Source organism: Rhinolophus sinicus, chromosome 13, assembly GCF_057876585.1.
Source record: "Rhinolophus sinicus isolate RSI-liver-muscle chromosome 13, RSI-T2T, whole genome shotgun sequence".
In the NCBI taxonomy this organism is placed as follows: Eukaryota; Metazoa; Chordata; class Mammalia; order Chiroptera; family Rhinolophidae; genus Rhinolophus; species Rhinolophus sinicus.
The window spans coordinates 50,579,668-50,596,888 of NC_142513.1; the positions used below are offsets into that span (position 1 = coordinate 50,579,668).

At 47.0% G+C, this 17,221-nt stretch overlaps 1 protein-coding gene across 1 annotated transcript; it reads left to right on the forward strand.

Annotated features, from left to right (window-relative positions):
• On the forward strand, positions 1-12,074 carry SELENOS (selenoprotein S). The gene is made up of 6 exons (XM_019726625.3): positions 1-156; positions 810-944; positions 2,922-3,028; positions 9,614-9,703; positions 9,787-9,865; positions 11,387-12,074. Exons 1-6 carry the CDS (start codon positions 81-83, stop codon positions 11,470-11,472), a joined length of 573 nt encoding a protein of 190 aa, XP_019582184.2. The 5' UTR covers positions 1-80; the 3' UTR covers positions 11,473-12,074.
• The last annotated feature ends 5,147 nt before the right edge of the window (positions 12,075-17,221 follow it).

The window sequence follows — 17,221 nt, forward strand, 5'->3', positions numbered from 1 at the left end:
CGCGCCACGTACACCTAGGGGCGGGCCGGAAGGCGCAGGCGCAGGCTGACGCTGCTGTTTCTGGCGGAGCGCCGGCGGCCATGGAGCGGGACGGGGAGCCGCTGTCCGCGCGGCCGGCCGTGGAGGCCGAGGGGCTGCACTTCCTGCACGTCACCGGTGAGTAGCCGCGAGCCGCGCGGCAGCGGGGCCATGTTCGGTGGGTCGTCCTCCGCTGCGCGCCCGGCCCGGCCTGGGGAGGCCTTGCCCGGAGCCGGGTGTGGGCGCCTCACTCGTGTCCTGCCTGACGGCGGGCCGAGCGGCCGCCGAGGCCCTCCCGGAGCCGCGCTTCCCTGGGCGGCGCTGTCGGGCCATTTTTGCGCGACCCTTCTACTTTGTGCCAAGCAAGCCCTTCCGGTTGCGGTTACTGGGGTCATTGCCTCCAGGCCTCGGCTCCACGCACACACACTGACTGTAGCCCACTGGTAACACCGTGTCAGCCCCCCACGGCCACCCCTTTCTGTATGTCCCCTAGGTCTGAAAGGCCTTCGCCCTCCTGAAGGGTCCGATAACCTTCTCTCCATCCCTCAGAACCCAGCTGCCGGTCCCTGCAGCCGCCAGACTTGCCCCCTGACTCCCCAGATGGTTGAGAAGTCCCTTCTCGGCGATCCCTGAATTGTCGCGCTTCTCGCTCGTACTTTACTTGCCTACTTAGGCCGTTTCCTCAGCTGGACCGTGAAGGTGTTGAGGGTGGGAGTCTTTGTTGAGTTTTATGGGAAAGTCAGTACTAATATCATTGTTAGTTTCTTGAAAACCGTGTTTGTTTTTTTCAGTGGGCTCCCTGCTGGCCACGTATGGCTGGTACATCGTCTTCAGCTGCATCCTTCTCTACGTGGCCTTTCAGAAGCTTTCCACCCGGCTGAGGGCCCTGAGGCAGAGGCAGCTGGACCCAGCTGCGGCTACTGTGGGTTAGTACCTGAAACCCGATAAAGGCCTTACACCTACTTCTTTTAGTGTGTAAAAGTTAGTCTATTGTTAAGGTTGAGAAGCACATGATTCTAGTCTGTATGGGAGGAAAACCGTGTCATGCTTATGGAATTGATTTTGGTGAATGTGCAATAGACTTGTCTTTACTTCTAGATATTTTAATGAGATGGGAAACCTGCCTGGTGGTGTGTGGGTTGCATATCTTGTTGGAGAGTTTTCATTTATAAGGTGGATTCAAGTGGAAACTTCCCAGTTTCTCCGTATTTGTGGGTCTGTCTACTAACTCTTGAGTTACCTCTAGGAGTTTTGTGAGTGAGGAGAAACTCAGCCTTCGTTTTCCGTGTTCACTGTGTTTTGATTTTCACAACGGACTCATCAGACCTGATTTCAGTTTGCACTTGGTTGTTTCAAAAACGTACTTCCTCTGAAACAGTAGCCTTTTCATTAGTTAGAAGCTTCGGTTTCTGAGAACATGCCCCAAAGAAATGTTAAGTGCTTTGAGACTAGCAGCATAATTAAACAAATACAAATCCCCATTCATTTGAGTCACCGTGGTTACTGAGGTTGGGGAGGAAAGAAAATGTCATGCAGAGAAGTAGTCTTAGTGGAAAGACTTAGAAAATTCCTTCACTCAGACATACCTCTCCCGTGAAACCCCATGGTCCTGTCATTCTTTCTGTCTTTGTGATTGTTGGTGGTACATCAAACAATGGACTACAAAGTACAACTGTAAATCTTGCATAAGAGGCAGGATTTCGTGAATCGAATGCCCATGGTGTTGGGTGACAGCGACAGCCATGCCCACAAGCAAAGTGCTGACAACTGCAGAGTAGATTGAGAAGATGATAGGATGGGCACATCAAAAGAGGACTTTTTATGAAGCACTGCGAAAGTAAATGTGCAGTGAAAGGTTTTGTGTTGTCCTGTTTTCGATTTTGTTGGAAAGATTAGCTTGAAAAACTACACGTGACCGATTGTATTGTAAGGGTGATCCAACAGTTACAAATGTTACTGAAATTCACAAGTCCATAAAGTAGAACTATAGTTTTGTTTTGTTTTTAAAGATAAAGTTCCAGTCATCTCTGCCACTTCCCCTTCCCCCACCACACGCATGCGCGCACATACACCACCCCTGTGCTGTTTTGATCACGACATTTTGGCCCGTTTTATGTGGACTCAGTTAAGAGGCCTTTTCCACGACTAACTAGGTAATGGTCACCTATACTTTGGACCATCACCTATACTTTTGGTCGCCTGTCACCTATACTGATGTAAATATAAGTTCTGATTTTTCCTTCTTCAGAAAATCAGTCACACCACTGTGTAGTTGCCCCTCAGTGGTCCTTAGCACGGTGGTCTGAATAGAGGAGCAGATGGAGATCTTTCCGGTGTGTTTATATAATTTTGCTTTGTTTTAGAAACCAGCTAAGAACATACTTAAAGCTGGGGTGCTCACTTCTCTTACTGCTAGCTGAAAGGATTTTTCTTTTCTGTGGAAACAAGGATAAAATACTTGAAGACCGTTACCTCTTTCGGGTATAATTGGCCAATGATCCGAAAACTTGATCTTTCCTTGGTTGTTTTGTAGAATTCTGGTCAGCCTGGAGCCCGGGTGTTGGGAGTGTCCCGATAGTGCAATGCACGCTCTGTGCCCATCAGGTCACGGGGCCTGCCCCAGACTTTCTGAATTGGAGTTGCTGAGGGAGCCCAGAAATGTGTTTTAACCAGAGGTTTCTGGTGCTGTGGGTATTTAATCAGGTCTAAGAACTGACTGTGGGACAGCCCCCTGCCCTGTAAACAGCTAAATATGTGCAGAAGGGTAGAGTTATTTGTGTAAAAACCTGTTTTTGCATTGTCTGATGTCTGTACTTTTGTATATTTCTAATAACATGGACTCTTAAGAGTTCTCATTTACGTTATACAAGGTGCTTTAGCTCACATTTTTTCTGTCATTTTAGAACCTGACATTGTTGTAAAACGACAGGAGGCTTTGGCAGCTGCCCGTTTAAAAATGCAAGAAGAATTAAATGCGCAAGTTGAAAAGCATAAGGAAAAACGGAGACAGGTATGAACTGGTTTGAGTTTGAATGTGTGGTTTTAAGAAATGATAGTTTGAGGCTTAGTGGGTGAAAATTGTGTGTGTGCACACATGCACACACACTTGGGCAGGTCCTGGGAACAACCAGGTGTGGCAGAATCATTGCCACATAGCTTAGTATTGGTCAGCGTGCTTTCCTTGTGCAATTTCTTAGTGTTTAGGGGGAAAATACTTGTAAAGGAATGTATCTTTTATTTATGTTTTTGCTTTTTGGTGGTTCCCTCCCAGCAGTTTTTCACCCAGCGAAACTGTGCCCAGGTGCCATGCCACCAGACACAGAGTCAACTCCCTGGTCTGTTTCGAGCTGTGTGTCTCACACAAGCTGGCTTGGCGGTGCCACTCTTCAGTGGCCCGAAGGAGAGCCAGGGGAGGGTGGCAGTGGGCCTGGTCCGGGGGCCAGATGGAGGTCGGAAAGATGTTTTAAAGGCTCATGGATTGGTAGGGGTAATGGGGGCGGTGCGGGAAGGAAGAGCCAGGATGCTATTGGACGTGACCCGGGCGGCCAGGTGGATGGATTGTACTGCTCTTGCCCACAGTAAGCTCCCCATCCAGAGCGGACCCAGGCTGGGGGGCGGAAACACAAGTGTAGTCTCTGCTTTCTAGTTCCAGTCCAGGTGTTTCTGGGCCCCTCCTCATGCCCTCAGAAGGCAGCCTGTGCCAGCGCTGAGGCAGCAGAGGAGTTGGTCTTCCTTGGGCTCTCGCATGTGGCTCTGCTGTTTCCAGGCTTTCTACCGCTTCCTAGTGGGTTTTGTTTCTGTCAGTCTCCCCAGTGTGGCTCAGGCCCACAAGGAAAGGACAGAACAAGGCCACGCCTGCTACCCACACTCGCTTGCCTTCGTCACCCTGTCTCAGTACCCTCTTTGCATGTTCAGTTGCTTGTCCATCTTGCACTGACCTAAAATGTACCAGCACATTCCTATTACTTGTTTAATCTTTCCAATTATAGGAGGTTAAACAAATTCAGGATATAAAAACCTGTACCATGAAAACTAAGTCTCTGCCCTCCTGGCTCCCCCACCTGCTGCTGCCCAAGTATTCCATCAAGCTTTTTTAGGTATTTTTCCAGAAATATTTTATCCATGTATAAACACATGCATAATTCTTTTTTCATAGAAATGGCAGCATAGTACACATATATGCCATTTTTTAAAAATTTAAATTCTTTTCGATCACAGTTGACACTCGATATTATTTTATATTAGTTTCAGGTGTACAGCACATAGTACTTAACAAAGTGATCTGATAAGTTTCGTCCCCACCTGGCATCATACATGGTTATTGCAATGTTATTGACTGTATTCCCTCTGCTGTACTTCACATCTCGTGACTGTTTTGTAACTGCCGATTTGTACTTCTTAATCCCTTCACCCTTTTCACCCGTCCCCACAACTCTCCTCCCATCTGGCAACCATCAGTTTGTTTTCTGTTATCTATGAGTCTGTTTCTGGTTTGTTCATTTATTTTGTGTTTTAGGTTTCACATATAAGTGAGATGCCATGCTACTTGTCTTTCTCTGTCTGACTTATCTCACGTAGCATAACACACTCTAGGTCCATCCATGGTGTCACAAAATGTAAGATTCATTCTTTTTCATGGCCGAGTCGTACTCCATTGTATATATGTACCACTTCTTCTTTATCCAGTCGCCTACTGAGGGGCACTTAGGTTGCCTCCATGTCTTGGCCATTGTAAATAACACTGCAGTGAACATATGGGTGCATATAGCTTTCAAAATACTGTTTTGGATTTCTTCAGATAAATACCCAGAAGTGGAATTGCTGGGTCATAAGGTAGTTCTATTTTTAATTTTTTAAGGACGCTCCATACTGTTTTCCATAGTGGCTGCACCAGTTTACAATCCCACCAACAGTGCACGAGGGCTCCCTTTTCTCCACATCCTCGCCAGCACTTGTTTGTTGATTTATTGATGATGCCATTCTGACAGATGTGAGGTGGTATCATTGTGGTTTTAATTTGCATTTCCCTGATGATTAGTGACGTTGAGCATCTTTTCATATGTCTCTTTGCCATTTGTATGTCCTCTTTGGAGAAATGTCTACTCAGGTCCTCTGCCCATTTTTTAATTGGACTGTATGCTTTTTTTGGTGTTGAGTTGTATGAGTTCTTTATAAGTTTTGAATATTAACCCCTTATCAGATGTGTCATAGGCAAATATCTTCTCCCATTCAGTATGATGTCTTCGTTTTTTGGTTGGTTTCCTTTGTTGTGCAAAACCTTTTTAGTGTGATGCAGTCCCATTTGTTTATTTTTTCTTTTGTTTCCCTTGCCTGAGGAGATACATCAATGAAAATATTACTAAGGGTAATTAATGTCCAAGAGTTTACTGCCTGTGTTTTCTTCTAGGAGTTTTATGGTTTCAGGTCTTACATTTAAGTTTTTAATCCATTTTGAGTTTATTTTTGTATATAGTGAAAGACAGTGGTTTAGTTTCATTTTTTTTGCATGTATCTGTCAAATTTTTCCCAGCACCATTTATTAAAGAGACTGTCTTTACCCCATTGTATATTCTTGTCTACTTTGTCATAGATTAACTGACCATATAGGTGTGGGTTTATTTCTGGGCTCTATTCTGTTCCCTTGATCTATGTGTCTGTTTTTATTCCAGTACCATGCTGTTTTGATGACTATAGCCATGTAGTATAGTTTGATATCAGGTAGCGTGATGCCTCCAACTTTGTTCTTCTTTCTCAAGATTGCTGTGGCTATTCGGGGTCTTTTGTGGTTCCATATAAATTTTAGGATTATTTGTTCTAGTTCTGTGAAAAAGGCCATTAGCATTTTGATAGGGATTGCATTGAATCTGTAGATTACTTTGGGTAGTGTGGACATTTTAATGATGTTAATTTTTCCTATCGATGAGTACAGTATCTGCTTCCATTTATTTATAATTTCTTCAATTTATTTCTTCAATGTCTTATAATTTTCTGAGTACAGGTCTTTTACCTCCTTGGTTAAATTTATTCCTAGGTATTTTATGTAATTTTTTTTATGCAATTGTAAATGGGATTGTTTTCTTAATTTTTCTTTCTCATAGTTTGTTATTGGTATATAAGAATACAACCCATTTCTGAATATTAATTTTGTGTTCTGCTACTTTACTAAATTAATTTATCTGTTCTAGTAGTATTTTGGTAGAATCTTTCAGGTTCTCTCTATATAGTAAGTATCATATCATCTGCAAGTAACAGTTTTACTTCTTTCTTTCTAATTGGGATGCTTTTTATTTCTTGTCTGATTGCTGTGGCTAGGACTTCCAATACTATGTTGAATAAAAGTGGTGAAAGTGGGCAACCTTGTTTTGTTCCTGATCTTAAGGAGAACACTTTTAGCTTTTCACCGTTGAGTATGACGTTAGCTATGGGTTTGTCATAGGTGGACTTTATTATGTTCAGAGATTGCCACTTTGCTCAGAGGTTGTTTTTCTAATATTATTATTATTAGTTTCAGGTGTGCAAAACAACATAGTGATCAGACATTTACACACCTCACAAAGGGATAACCCCAGCAAGTCTCCTCCCCATGTGACGTTACAATACCATTAACTGTATTCCTGATGTTGTACGTTACTTCCCGTGACTATATATTTGCTGAGAGTTTTTATCATAAATAGATGCTGGATTTTGTCAAATGCTTTTTCTGCATCTGTTGATATGATCATATGATTTTTATCCTTCATTTTGTTTATGTGGTGTCTCATGTTAATTGATTTGCGGATGAACCAACCTTGTATCCCAGGAATAAATCCCACTTGATCATGATGTATGATCTTTATAGTGTATTGCTGAATTCGGGTTGCTAATATTTTATTGAGGGTTTTTGCATCTATGTTCATATTATAATTTTCTTTTTTTATACTATCTTTGTCTGGTCTTAGAATCAGTGTAATGGTGGCCCTGTAAAATGAGCTTGGGAGCCTCCCTTCTTTTTGAACTTTTTGGAATAGTTTGAGAAGGATAAATGTTAATTTATATTTGAATGTTTGTTAATGTTTACCTGTGAAGCTATCTGGTCCAGGACTTTTGTTTGTTGGGAGTTTTTTTATTATTGATTCAATGTCGTTAGTAGTAATCGATCTGTTCAGATTTTCTGTTTCTTCTTGATTCGGTCTTGGAAGATAGTATGTTTCTAGCAATTTGTCCATTTCTTCCTGATTGTCCAATTTGTTGGCATATGGTTGCTTGTAGTATTTTCTTAAAATCATTTGTATTTCTGTGGTGTCAGTTGTCACTTCTCTTTCGTTTCTGATTTTATTTATTTGAGTTCTCTCTTTTTTCTTGAGGAGTCTGTCTTAAAGGTGTATCACTTTTGTTTATCATTTCAAAGAACCAGCTCTCTGTTTCATTGATCCTTTGTAATTTTTTTAGGTTCTATTTTGTTTTTTCCCACTCTGATCTTTATTATTATTTCCTTCCTTCTGTTCATTTGGGGCTTTGTTTACTGTTCTTTTTCTGGTTCCTTTACGTGTAAGATTAGATTGTTTATTTGAGATTTTCCTTGTTTCTTGAGGTCAGGCCTGCATCTCTATGAATTTCCCTCTTAGGACTGCTTTTGCTGTGTCCCATAGATTTGGGGTCGTTGTGTTTTCATTTTCATTTGTCTCAAGGTGTCTTTTGATTTCTTCCTTGATCTCATTCTTGACCCATTCATTATTTAGTAGCATGTTATTCAGCCTCCATGTGTTTGTGTGTTTTTCGTGGGTTTTTTTTCTTGTAATTGACTTCTAGTTTCATAGCACTGTGGTCAGAGAAGATGCTTGACATGATTTCAGTCTTAAATTTATTGAGACTTGTGTAGTCTATCTTGAAAAATGTTCCATGTGCGCTTGAAAAGAATGTATTCTGCTGCTTTGGGGTGAAATGCTGTAAAAAATATCAATTAAATCCATGTGGTCTGGTGTGTCATTTAAGGCTGCTGTTTGCTTACTGATTTTCTGTCAGGAAGATCTAGTCATTGATGTCAGTGGGGTGTTAACATCCCATCCTATGACTGTTACTGTCAGTCTCTCTGTTTATGTCGTTCAATATTTGTTTTAGATATTTAAGTACTCCTACTTTAGGTGTGTAAATGTTTACAAGGGTTATAATCTCTTGTTGGATTGATTTCTTTATCATTATGAAATGTCCTTCTTTGTCTCTAATTATAGTCTTCGTTTTAAAGTCTGTTTTGTCCAATATAAGTATTGTTATCCCAGAGTCTTTCTCATTTCCATTTGCATGAAGTATCTTTTTCTATCCCTTTACTTTCAGTCTGTGTGCTTTTCAACCTGAAGTGGGTCTCTTGTGGCAGCATATGTAAGGGTCTTGTTTTCTTATACATTCAGTCACCATAAGTCTTTTGATTGGAGCATTTAACCCATTTACATTTGAAGTGATTATTGGTAGGTACGTAGTTATAACATTTCTTGTAATATTGGTTTGGTGGTGATGAACACCGTTAGGTTTTTCTTGTCTGGGAAGCTCTTGATCTGTCTTTTGATCCTAAATGATAGCTTTGCTGGATAGAGCAATCTTGGCTGTAGGTCCTTGCTTTTCATCACTTTGAATATTGCATATCAATCCCTGCAAAGTTTCTGTTGAGAAATCAGCTGGTAGTCTTACAGAAGCTTACAAAACACTAATAATCACCTGAGATCGGCGCCTCGCAGTGAGCTCAGCTCTCATTTGTGGTGTTCTCCATGTTAGCTAGGAGGACGATGCAGCCTTCAGGTCCAGAGATGGCTTCTTCTCGACCGCCTGTCGAGCAGTGGAAGCTCCATGCGACAGGTATTTGGGTTGAGCAGTGATGGATCCTGAAAGCCATGGAGAAATGTTCTGGATCTGTGCTTTCTAAGGCGTCTTCTGGCATGTCCTTGTGACTTCTCAGGTTAATTGCAACTAGCATGAGCTGCAGTTTAGGTCTGGCTTCCACTAAAACTGAGAGATTTTGTGACCTTTGTGTGCATGGAAATTGCAGGACTCAGGGGCTGCCAGGCACGCTGCTCTTCCAGCAGCAGGAAGCAGAGGCACAGATCCAGCCAGTGCAGTTTCCCTGCCGCCTCGGGAACCTGCTCAGTGTGATTATGGGCTTTCTCCAGGGCTTGTTATTGGGCCTAGTGTTCTGCTGAGATTCCTTTTCCCTTATGTTTTCCATCGTGCTTGACTTCCAAACCACGTTCACATCTGCTCTGAGAAGCAGAGGGGTTGAGTGGCTTCCCTCAGGGACACAGCCAGGTAGCAGCAAAGCAGGCCTGCCACCCACATCACTCCAAGTGGGCGTTCTCCCACGTTGTCCAGAGCGTCCTGCCACAGGCGAGCTTCTGACTGAATCCGTATTCTTTTCTCCGTGACACTTTGGGCTTTCTTTACTAGGGTACAAAACAAAAGCTTCTGTTTGTGAATTAAACTCATACCACTAAATACAAGTTTTATTAACTGAAGAAAATGCAGGGGAAAGGTGGTTTGCAAGGACATTTCAATTAAAAATTGCCAAAGTTCCTATTTTCTCTGAGATAGATGGCTGTTTCTGCATTCACTCTGTATGATTCTTTCTCAGCTTGAAGAAGAAAAAAGGAGACAGAAGATTGAAATGTGGGACAGCATGCAAGAAGGAAAAAGTTACAAAGGAAATGCAAGAAAGCCTCAGGTGAGTCCAGACTGGCCTCGCTGACGTTTTTGAGGCACATGGAAACTAGTCAGATGGTTCTAAGCCTGTGTGTGTTCCAACAGGAAGGAGATAGTCCGGGTCCTTCTGCTTCGTCAGTCACCCCGAAGCGAAAATCGGACAGAAAACCTTTGCGGGGAGGCGGTGAGTACAAATACTAAAGCTTCTGAACAATGCTTAAAGCTTGCCTTTTAAAAACAAGATTCCCAAGTTTAGGGTTATAATGATTAAACAAAAGAAGCAGAAGCAAAGCAACCTTCAGTGGCTGGGAGTTCAACCTGCTGAGCCCTGTTGCCCGTGGGTCAGGGGCAAGGATGTGGGCATAGTGCCTGCTCCAGGGAGCCTGTAACCTTCCCCTCAGTGACCAGTCTGTGCAAAAGGAAATGTTCAGTAAGAAACTGCCAAAGGAAGTCAGTGAAGGCCGCCATTAAGTCACTGGCATGACCGCACTTGTACTGTGGTGCTGTGACAGCCCTGTGAGGGCCGCCGTGTTTGTGGCAGATAACGGATGAGGGTCTTCCAGGGCTTTTTACTTCAAACCTCCCTCGTACACCCCTGCCCCACCTCGCCCCCAGTGATACCATAGCCGCCTGTCTCCATCCCATCCTTGAGGACTTTCACATCCTTTGGGGATGGGCCTCTCACACCGTGACAAGCAGCGGAGCTGTGTGCTGTGCTAGGAGCTCCGCAGTTGTCTGAGGGAGGGCGGGCGGGGGACGAGAGGCTGTGTGGAAACCAGTTCTGGGCCGAAGGCTTTGTGTCCTCACGGAGGAGAGGGCCTTCTGCAGCGGCACGGGTCTGGGGGCCTGGGTTGCATCTTGGGGGACCGTGGGAGATGAACACAGTTCCTAAGGCGGCACGGGTACAAGCTGGGTCGCCCTGAAAGGCTGAGCTCCGACCCCCTTTGTAGCAGGAACCCAGAGCTGGCTTGTCACAGGGGAGTGGCGTGTCTGAAAAGGCTATTTTCACACTTTCTCGTGCTGGAAGCCTTCTTCAGAATGAACGGGTGACACTTCGGAGACTGTAAATTGTAAAAAGTGTAATGCGTGACATGCTTTATGCATGGCCTCTCAGCAGTCTGGAGCTAGGTGCTTTGAGCTAGCCTGGGCTTACAAATAGGGAAACTGAGGCACAGGGAGTTATGGCCCAGCGATCCCAGGCCAGGAAAGGGCAAAGCCACCTCATTGAAGCTGTCACTGGCCCTGGAGCCTGAGCACTCACCTGGTCGCCAAATGTCTGTGCCCGTGGATGACCTTTGTGACCTGTAGGAACCACCAGGGCCATGCTGTTTTCATTTTGTTAAATGTATTTCTGTAGCTTGAACAGTCCTATGTGAATGTATACACGTTATTAATACGTAGAAGTAGTAGAAACCTTCATAGACTTATATCCAGCCATCTTGAGAGCGTTTTGGGGGGCAAATGTTTTCTGTGTTTTGGGGAGTTAAGACCAAGAAGCTGAATGGCTTCTTTCATTCCTACCAGAAAGTCAAGCCAAAGTGCAGTCACAGTGTGGAGTATTTTTTCATATGGCGGCTAAGCGTTCATGAAACTGTCCGTGAGAATAGAGTCCGTATCTTTGCAGTGCCCCCCCTGTGTGTCAGGCTGCCAAGCTCATGTTTGATACCAACTTCCCAGTACTGGTCTGCTTCCTCTCTCCTGCCAGGTTACAACCCTTTGTCTGGTGAAGGAGGCGGCGCCTGCTCCTGGAGGCCTGGACGCAGAGGCCCGTCAGCGGGCGGATGAGGCTAAGAGTCTTGCTAGTGTCGCTTCTGACATAGCAAGAGGAATCCTGAACCCTCGATTCAATTGCCTTACGCACGCTTTTCACAGTGACTAGCCAAGGGGACATGGGGTTTATTTCTGTTCTTACTACACCTGCATCTTTAAGGGTTGAAGTCAGCATAGGGAGTAGACATTGCCACTAGCCAGCAGTGGCAGTTGGTCACACTTCACGAAAGCCAGTGACCGTTGATTTTGTGGGTGATTGATTGATTGCTAGTGGTAGTCAAAGGCCTCGGGGTGATTGGCGATCTTAATCAAAGAGACCTCAAAATGATCCTTCCCGTTAGAAGTCCTTGCTGGTAGGGCAGTCTCTGTGACAGGTTGCGTTGAATGATGTGTTCCTTGTAAATGGTGAGCCCACCAGCAAGGATTACTGAAGCAGACAGTTGATGGGGTTGTTTCTGGATATTTACTTTCATGTACAGAACTTTGTAAAAAGAAAAAAGAAACTGTAAATATTAAAAAAAAATCGCAACGACCATTTTTAGCATCTTTATTAAGAACATTCAAGGAAATGTCTTTATGAACTTGAATCTCTCAAACATTAAATGACTATTTATCATTCACAACCTCCTACTATTATTACTTATTTCCTGGCACATCGTACGTCTCCTGTGGCGAGCATGGCACATGGCACCAGTTGTAACTTCTAGAGTGGGCACATTCCTTGGGGTTTATTCACAAGATCTCGGGCGTTTGGAGTTGAGTAGCTAAACTAATAGGATCATGAAACATCTTGTCTAGAGGTGCCTCGGCGACCAACCAGGTTTCTAAGAGGCCTATTGGTCACCAGCACCCCTACCCACACCCACCCCCACCCGCCTGCCCTGTGACTCACTTGGCACAGTCTTATCTGGAGGCTCTGTCAGGGCTGCGGTTATAAAAGGCCAGATAGGAAATATTTTAGACATTGCAAGTGGCATAGTCTTTGGTTTTTACATTTTTTAAGGATTGTTAAAAACAAAAGATTCTTAGCTCATGGGCTGGATTCGGCCTGTGTGCTGTAGGTGGCTGTCCCCTGCTGTCAGTCTAAGTGATGAGAAGGAACAAAATTAACCCGCACAATAGCTGGGCAAGTGTTCTAGAAGTCCTTGGCACCCTCAGTTCCCCTGTCCTCACCTCTGCGTTCCCTGGGTGCCCACATTTCCCAGCAGGGTGGTCTGACTCCTGCTTGTTCTCACTGGGAAACCAAGGAAAGCACAAGTGAGCAGGGCGCTGTCAGTCAGGATAGCCTAGCTGACTGCACACCTGCATTTACATGTACAGTAAGTTCCGGGTGCATGTCACTTAGAAAGGCTTTCCCTACGCCAGCATTCCCCCCATTCTATTAGTCCCTTTTTCATTTTTAAACTTCCCTGTGCGCCGCACACACGCACTGGGGTGTCACACGGGTGGTTAGCGCGTGGAGGAGGGGCGGCTGGGAGTGACGCCCCCAGGCCAAGGTCACCCTCTAGGATCACTAGACGCCTTCTCACTGGAGCGTGACCCCACAGACCCGCCTGTCCAGGCGCTGGAGCCCCCTGTGCATCCGCGAAGGAGGGGGGGCGAGTGGCTTTGCCACCTTGGGCTCGTGTCCACAGGGTCCTTGTGTTGCTCGTAATTAGCACTTTCAGTAAGAAAACGAGCGAAATTAAGATACGCGTATAAACCTGCAAAACTGCAGTTTGCAAACACGTGGGCGCCCTTTCGCTGGCTTTATTGTCAGACGCTGCAAAAGCCACTCTGTGCAGTCCCCGTGGGGGGCCGGTGCGCCTCCCTCACCAACTGGGCCCCCTCCCCAGACATTGCAGCGGCGGCCAGAGGGGGTTGGCGGAACGGGAACGACGCCCCTGCGCTCAGCCTCAGGTACCCCAGGGACCACCGGAGCCTCCATGGCGTCGCAGAGGCACCGGCGGGGCGCAGTGGCCGTGGGGAGACGCGGCCGCTGGGCGAGCAAGGATTACGGGGCTCCTGCTACCGGCCCTGGGAGGCCGAGTGCGGGACAGCGAGGTCGGCGGGGTCTATACCCGCCCCCCCCCCCCCCCCCCCCCCCCCCCGCTTCCGCTCACCGCCGACTGGCCACGGGTAGAGCGCCCGGCGCTCCGGGAACGTCTGCCGTGGTAGGGCAGGCCCGGGGGAGGGCGAGCGCCACTGGCATCGGTATGAGAAGCCCCGAGGGGGACATGGGGAGGCAGTAACCCGAGGGGCGGCGTCGGGCGAGGGCGGCCGACAGCCCCGGGAGGAGCCTGCAGGGTGCGGTCACCACGACCACTCCCGGGGCCTGGGGCGTGCAGCACACGGGTGGGGATCCTGCCGCGCTCGGGCGCTGGAGCCTGAAGCACGCTCCAGGGTCACGGCCCGGCGCGCAGACCCAGGCAGGCTGCTCCAGCAACGGGCAGAGCGGGGCGGTGGGTCGTGGTCAAGCCCAGAGGCCTGCGCGTCCAGACAGTCACCCTCTTCGGCCACGATCGCCGGAGAGTGGCCGCTTATCCGGTGGCGGAGGCGGAAAATACCAATTTTGGACGAAAAAAATTAGCGCGCCTATTGATGGGGCCGAGCCATCGGTTACGGAGGCGTCCTGGTGCCCCAGCACCACCCCATGGTCACCAGCTCCGGGAGCCTTCTGTACGACCCTCCGGGCGTGGTGGCTGAGCGGGTGGGAGTTGGGCGGGCCCAGGCCGGTGCGTCCAAGTCTCCGGGTGGAGACTTAGCAAAACTTCCGCAGAGGCGCCCCCGACGGCGGAACACTGCGGCCGCCGCCTCAGAGCTGCCCGCACTGCAGGGCCAGTCCCAGGACAAGGGACACTCTTTCCCTCGCGGCGGCCCCAGTCGGCTCCCGCGGGCGGAGAGGCACCGGCCCCCTCCGGGCGGTCCCACACCCCGACCGGGAGTTGCACCAACGGTCACCCCCCATGACTGTGCGGGTACAATCTCCGGAGGACGGACGAGGCGCCGAGGCCCGGGCGCGACCGGGATGAGCCTGACAGTGCCGCAGGCCTCCTGGAACTCTCCCGCTGGCACCGCAGCCGCATCCCATCCCTTCCCCATCGCCCCGGAGCTCGGGAGGGAGGAAACGACATACAGGCGGCCACCAGATGGCGCCCGACAACCAGCGCCAACGTCAGCGGGACGGACCGGATCCAGGGCCTGCCAGGGCGCCCCGCGGGCCACCCGGGTGCCCAACCTCGCCCGGGTCCACCTCGCAGCGGGCGGAGGGCGTCCGGCACAGCCCGGGGCGTCCACCTCGGAGCTCCCGGCCCGTACGGCGCGACCCTGGTAGCAGAAGGGGACTTGGGACTTTCGGGCGGCTGCCGGGAAGGAGACAGACACCCCACGCGACTACCCGGAGGCCGAGCGGACGTGGAAAACTCCCCGGGATGCGGCCCGGGCTTCCCGGAGCCGCACGAGCAGTTCCCGGACTCCCGGGGGGCTTCTCCGCAGCCGGGCGGGGACCTTAACACCGAAACCATGCAAGTCCTCAGTGGACAGCAGCGGAGGAATCGTTTTATTCTACAATGGAGACCGGGCCCTAACAGAAAAGCAGACGCTAAATCGTTTTTTTCTAGTTTTTTTTTTTTTTTTTTTGTTTTTGCCTGTCAGGAGATACGGACCTTCTCACCGCGCCCGGAGACCACCATAGACCGAGCAGGATCAGACTGGTCCCGGGGACTCACGCGGCACAGAAAGCCCACAGGTGAACATCTAACCCGGACAGGTGGTCGGAACCAAATTCGCCCCTGGCCGGAACCTTTGTGCACAGACCCGGTCCTCGCGGACAGTATTCAGAAGCAAGGGGTGCCTAGTGATTTGCGCTTGGCTGGGCACCTAGACTTCACCCAATCAGACCCTGCCAACTTGGAATTCCTTTAGGCTTCGCTTCCAAGACTGCCCAGTCAAGACTCCCGAATTAGAATTAACAATATGTGTAGTTTCTTCTTTAAAAACAAGAAACAATACCATTGGCATTTTTACTGGGCTTATATTCATTTTTTAAAAGTAATTTTGTTAAGAATCAGCGTCTTTATACTAGGGAATCTTTATATCTAAGGACAAAATGATAAAAATGACCATATGGCCACATAAGAATAAAACGTTTCTGCCTCGTCAAAACAACCATCTAACGAGTTAAACAACTTGGCAAAGAATGTTTGCAAACCACAAATCAATAAAAAGACAGCGAACGAGTGGATAGAAAAATGCACTAAGAACACAAATAGTAAGTTTCATAGAAAAGAAAATTCAAATGGTTTCTAAACGAAAAGATGATCAACCTCGCCTACATAAAAGGAATACAACGAGATATCTTTTTCCCCTTTTTTTGGCCCGTAGAGCTGGCAAACACACACACCAAAAAAAAAGAAAAGAAAAGAAAAAGCTAAATGACATATGTTGGCAAGGATGTGGGGAACCAGACACCCTGACATTTCACACATTGTTGATGGTGGTGTAAATACAACCTCCAAAGAATGCAATTTGAAAAAACAAAAAAGAAAGCAATTTGGATATGTCTGTCAGTCTTAAATGTACGCACGCACTCTTTAACTCTGCATTTCCCTTCCTAGAGATTTATCCTAAACTACACTCACACAAACGCTGTGTAAAAGAATATCTGTGGGTACATCTTACAAAAGACTGCCATATTTAATATTCTTATACCAATTACAGAATATTCCCACAACAGAATACTAACTGTGCCTGTAACCGTGAATGAACTCTGAGTATTGCCACAGAAGTGATTTATTTCTACTGTGTGCAAAAGTGGGGTACTGATATTGAGTTTCAAAGGGGGGGTGATGTATATACACACACCCACATACACACAGGTGCTTGGCTATGCATAGAATAATCTCTGGAGCAACACAAAGGAACCCACTGTGATGGTTGCTGCTGGGGAAGGAGACTGAAAGGAAGAAAGACTACATTTCCACCCTCTTCTACCTTTTGAGTTTTATCCTGTGTGCATACATGACTCATTCCAATAAACGTAGAAATTTGGGGTTTGTAAACATTTTAGTGACGTATGAAAACATCTACAGAAAAGTGCACGTGTTACAACAATATGGCTCAGTGAATCTTCCCAGGCTGCTCCCATCCTAGTAACCAAGAACCCCAAACAATATTTTTAAAATGGACTTAACTGATTCACAAACTTCAAGAGCTTGACTCTTTATGAGTAACCATTATTTCTTTGAAAAATACAATTTCAACCACTTACAATCTTCTCGAGCTTGCTTGGCTCAAACACAAAATTACATCGCATGTGCCTCACAACTGACATTCACCACTGTGACATTCAGTTGGAAAATAGGGACCTTAGACTAGAGTCCTGCAATGGCCCTTCTTGTGGTCTCCCTTTTTTTTTAACTGCGTCCCTGTAATGGTGGACAGGGTAATTCAGGCCAGCCATTCTTCTAAAACTAACTTTAAGAAGCTATTTGAGATATTAAAAGAAATTCTTTTTCACCATTCAATTATGAGGCCAAGATCTGAGAAGAAGGTGTGACAACACAGAAAGGTGTACAAGGCCCTAGTGGCCATGCTTGTTCTGGGGAATGTGTCAGTCTAGAAGAGTTGTCTGAGGGGCCGAGCTGCATTTTTCTGGCCTCTCAGGACTACGGTCTGTATCTGGGGCCTGCCACAGGTAGAAACCTTTGTAAATCCCCCACCCTGATGCTAGAAGGAAATCCTAAAGACCTTTGTATAATTTGCAGCCTGGCTTCCTGTCATATTTGGTGGC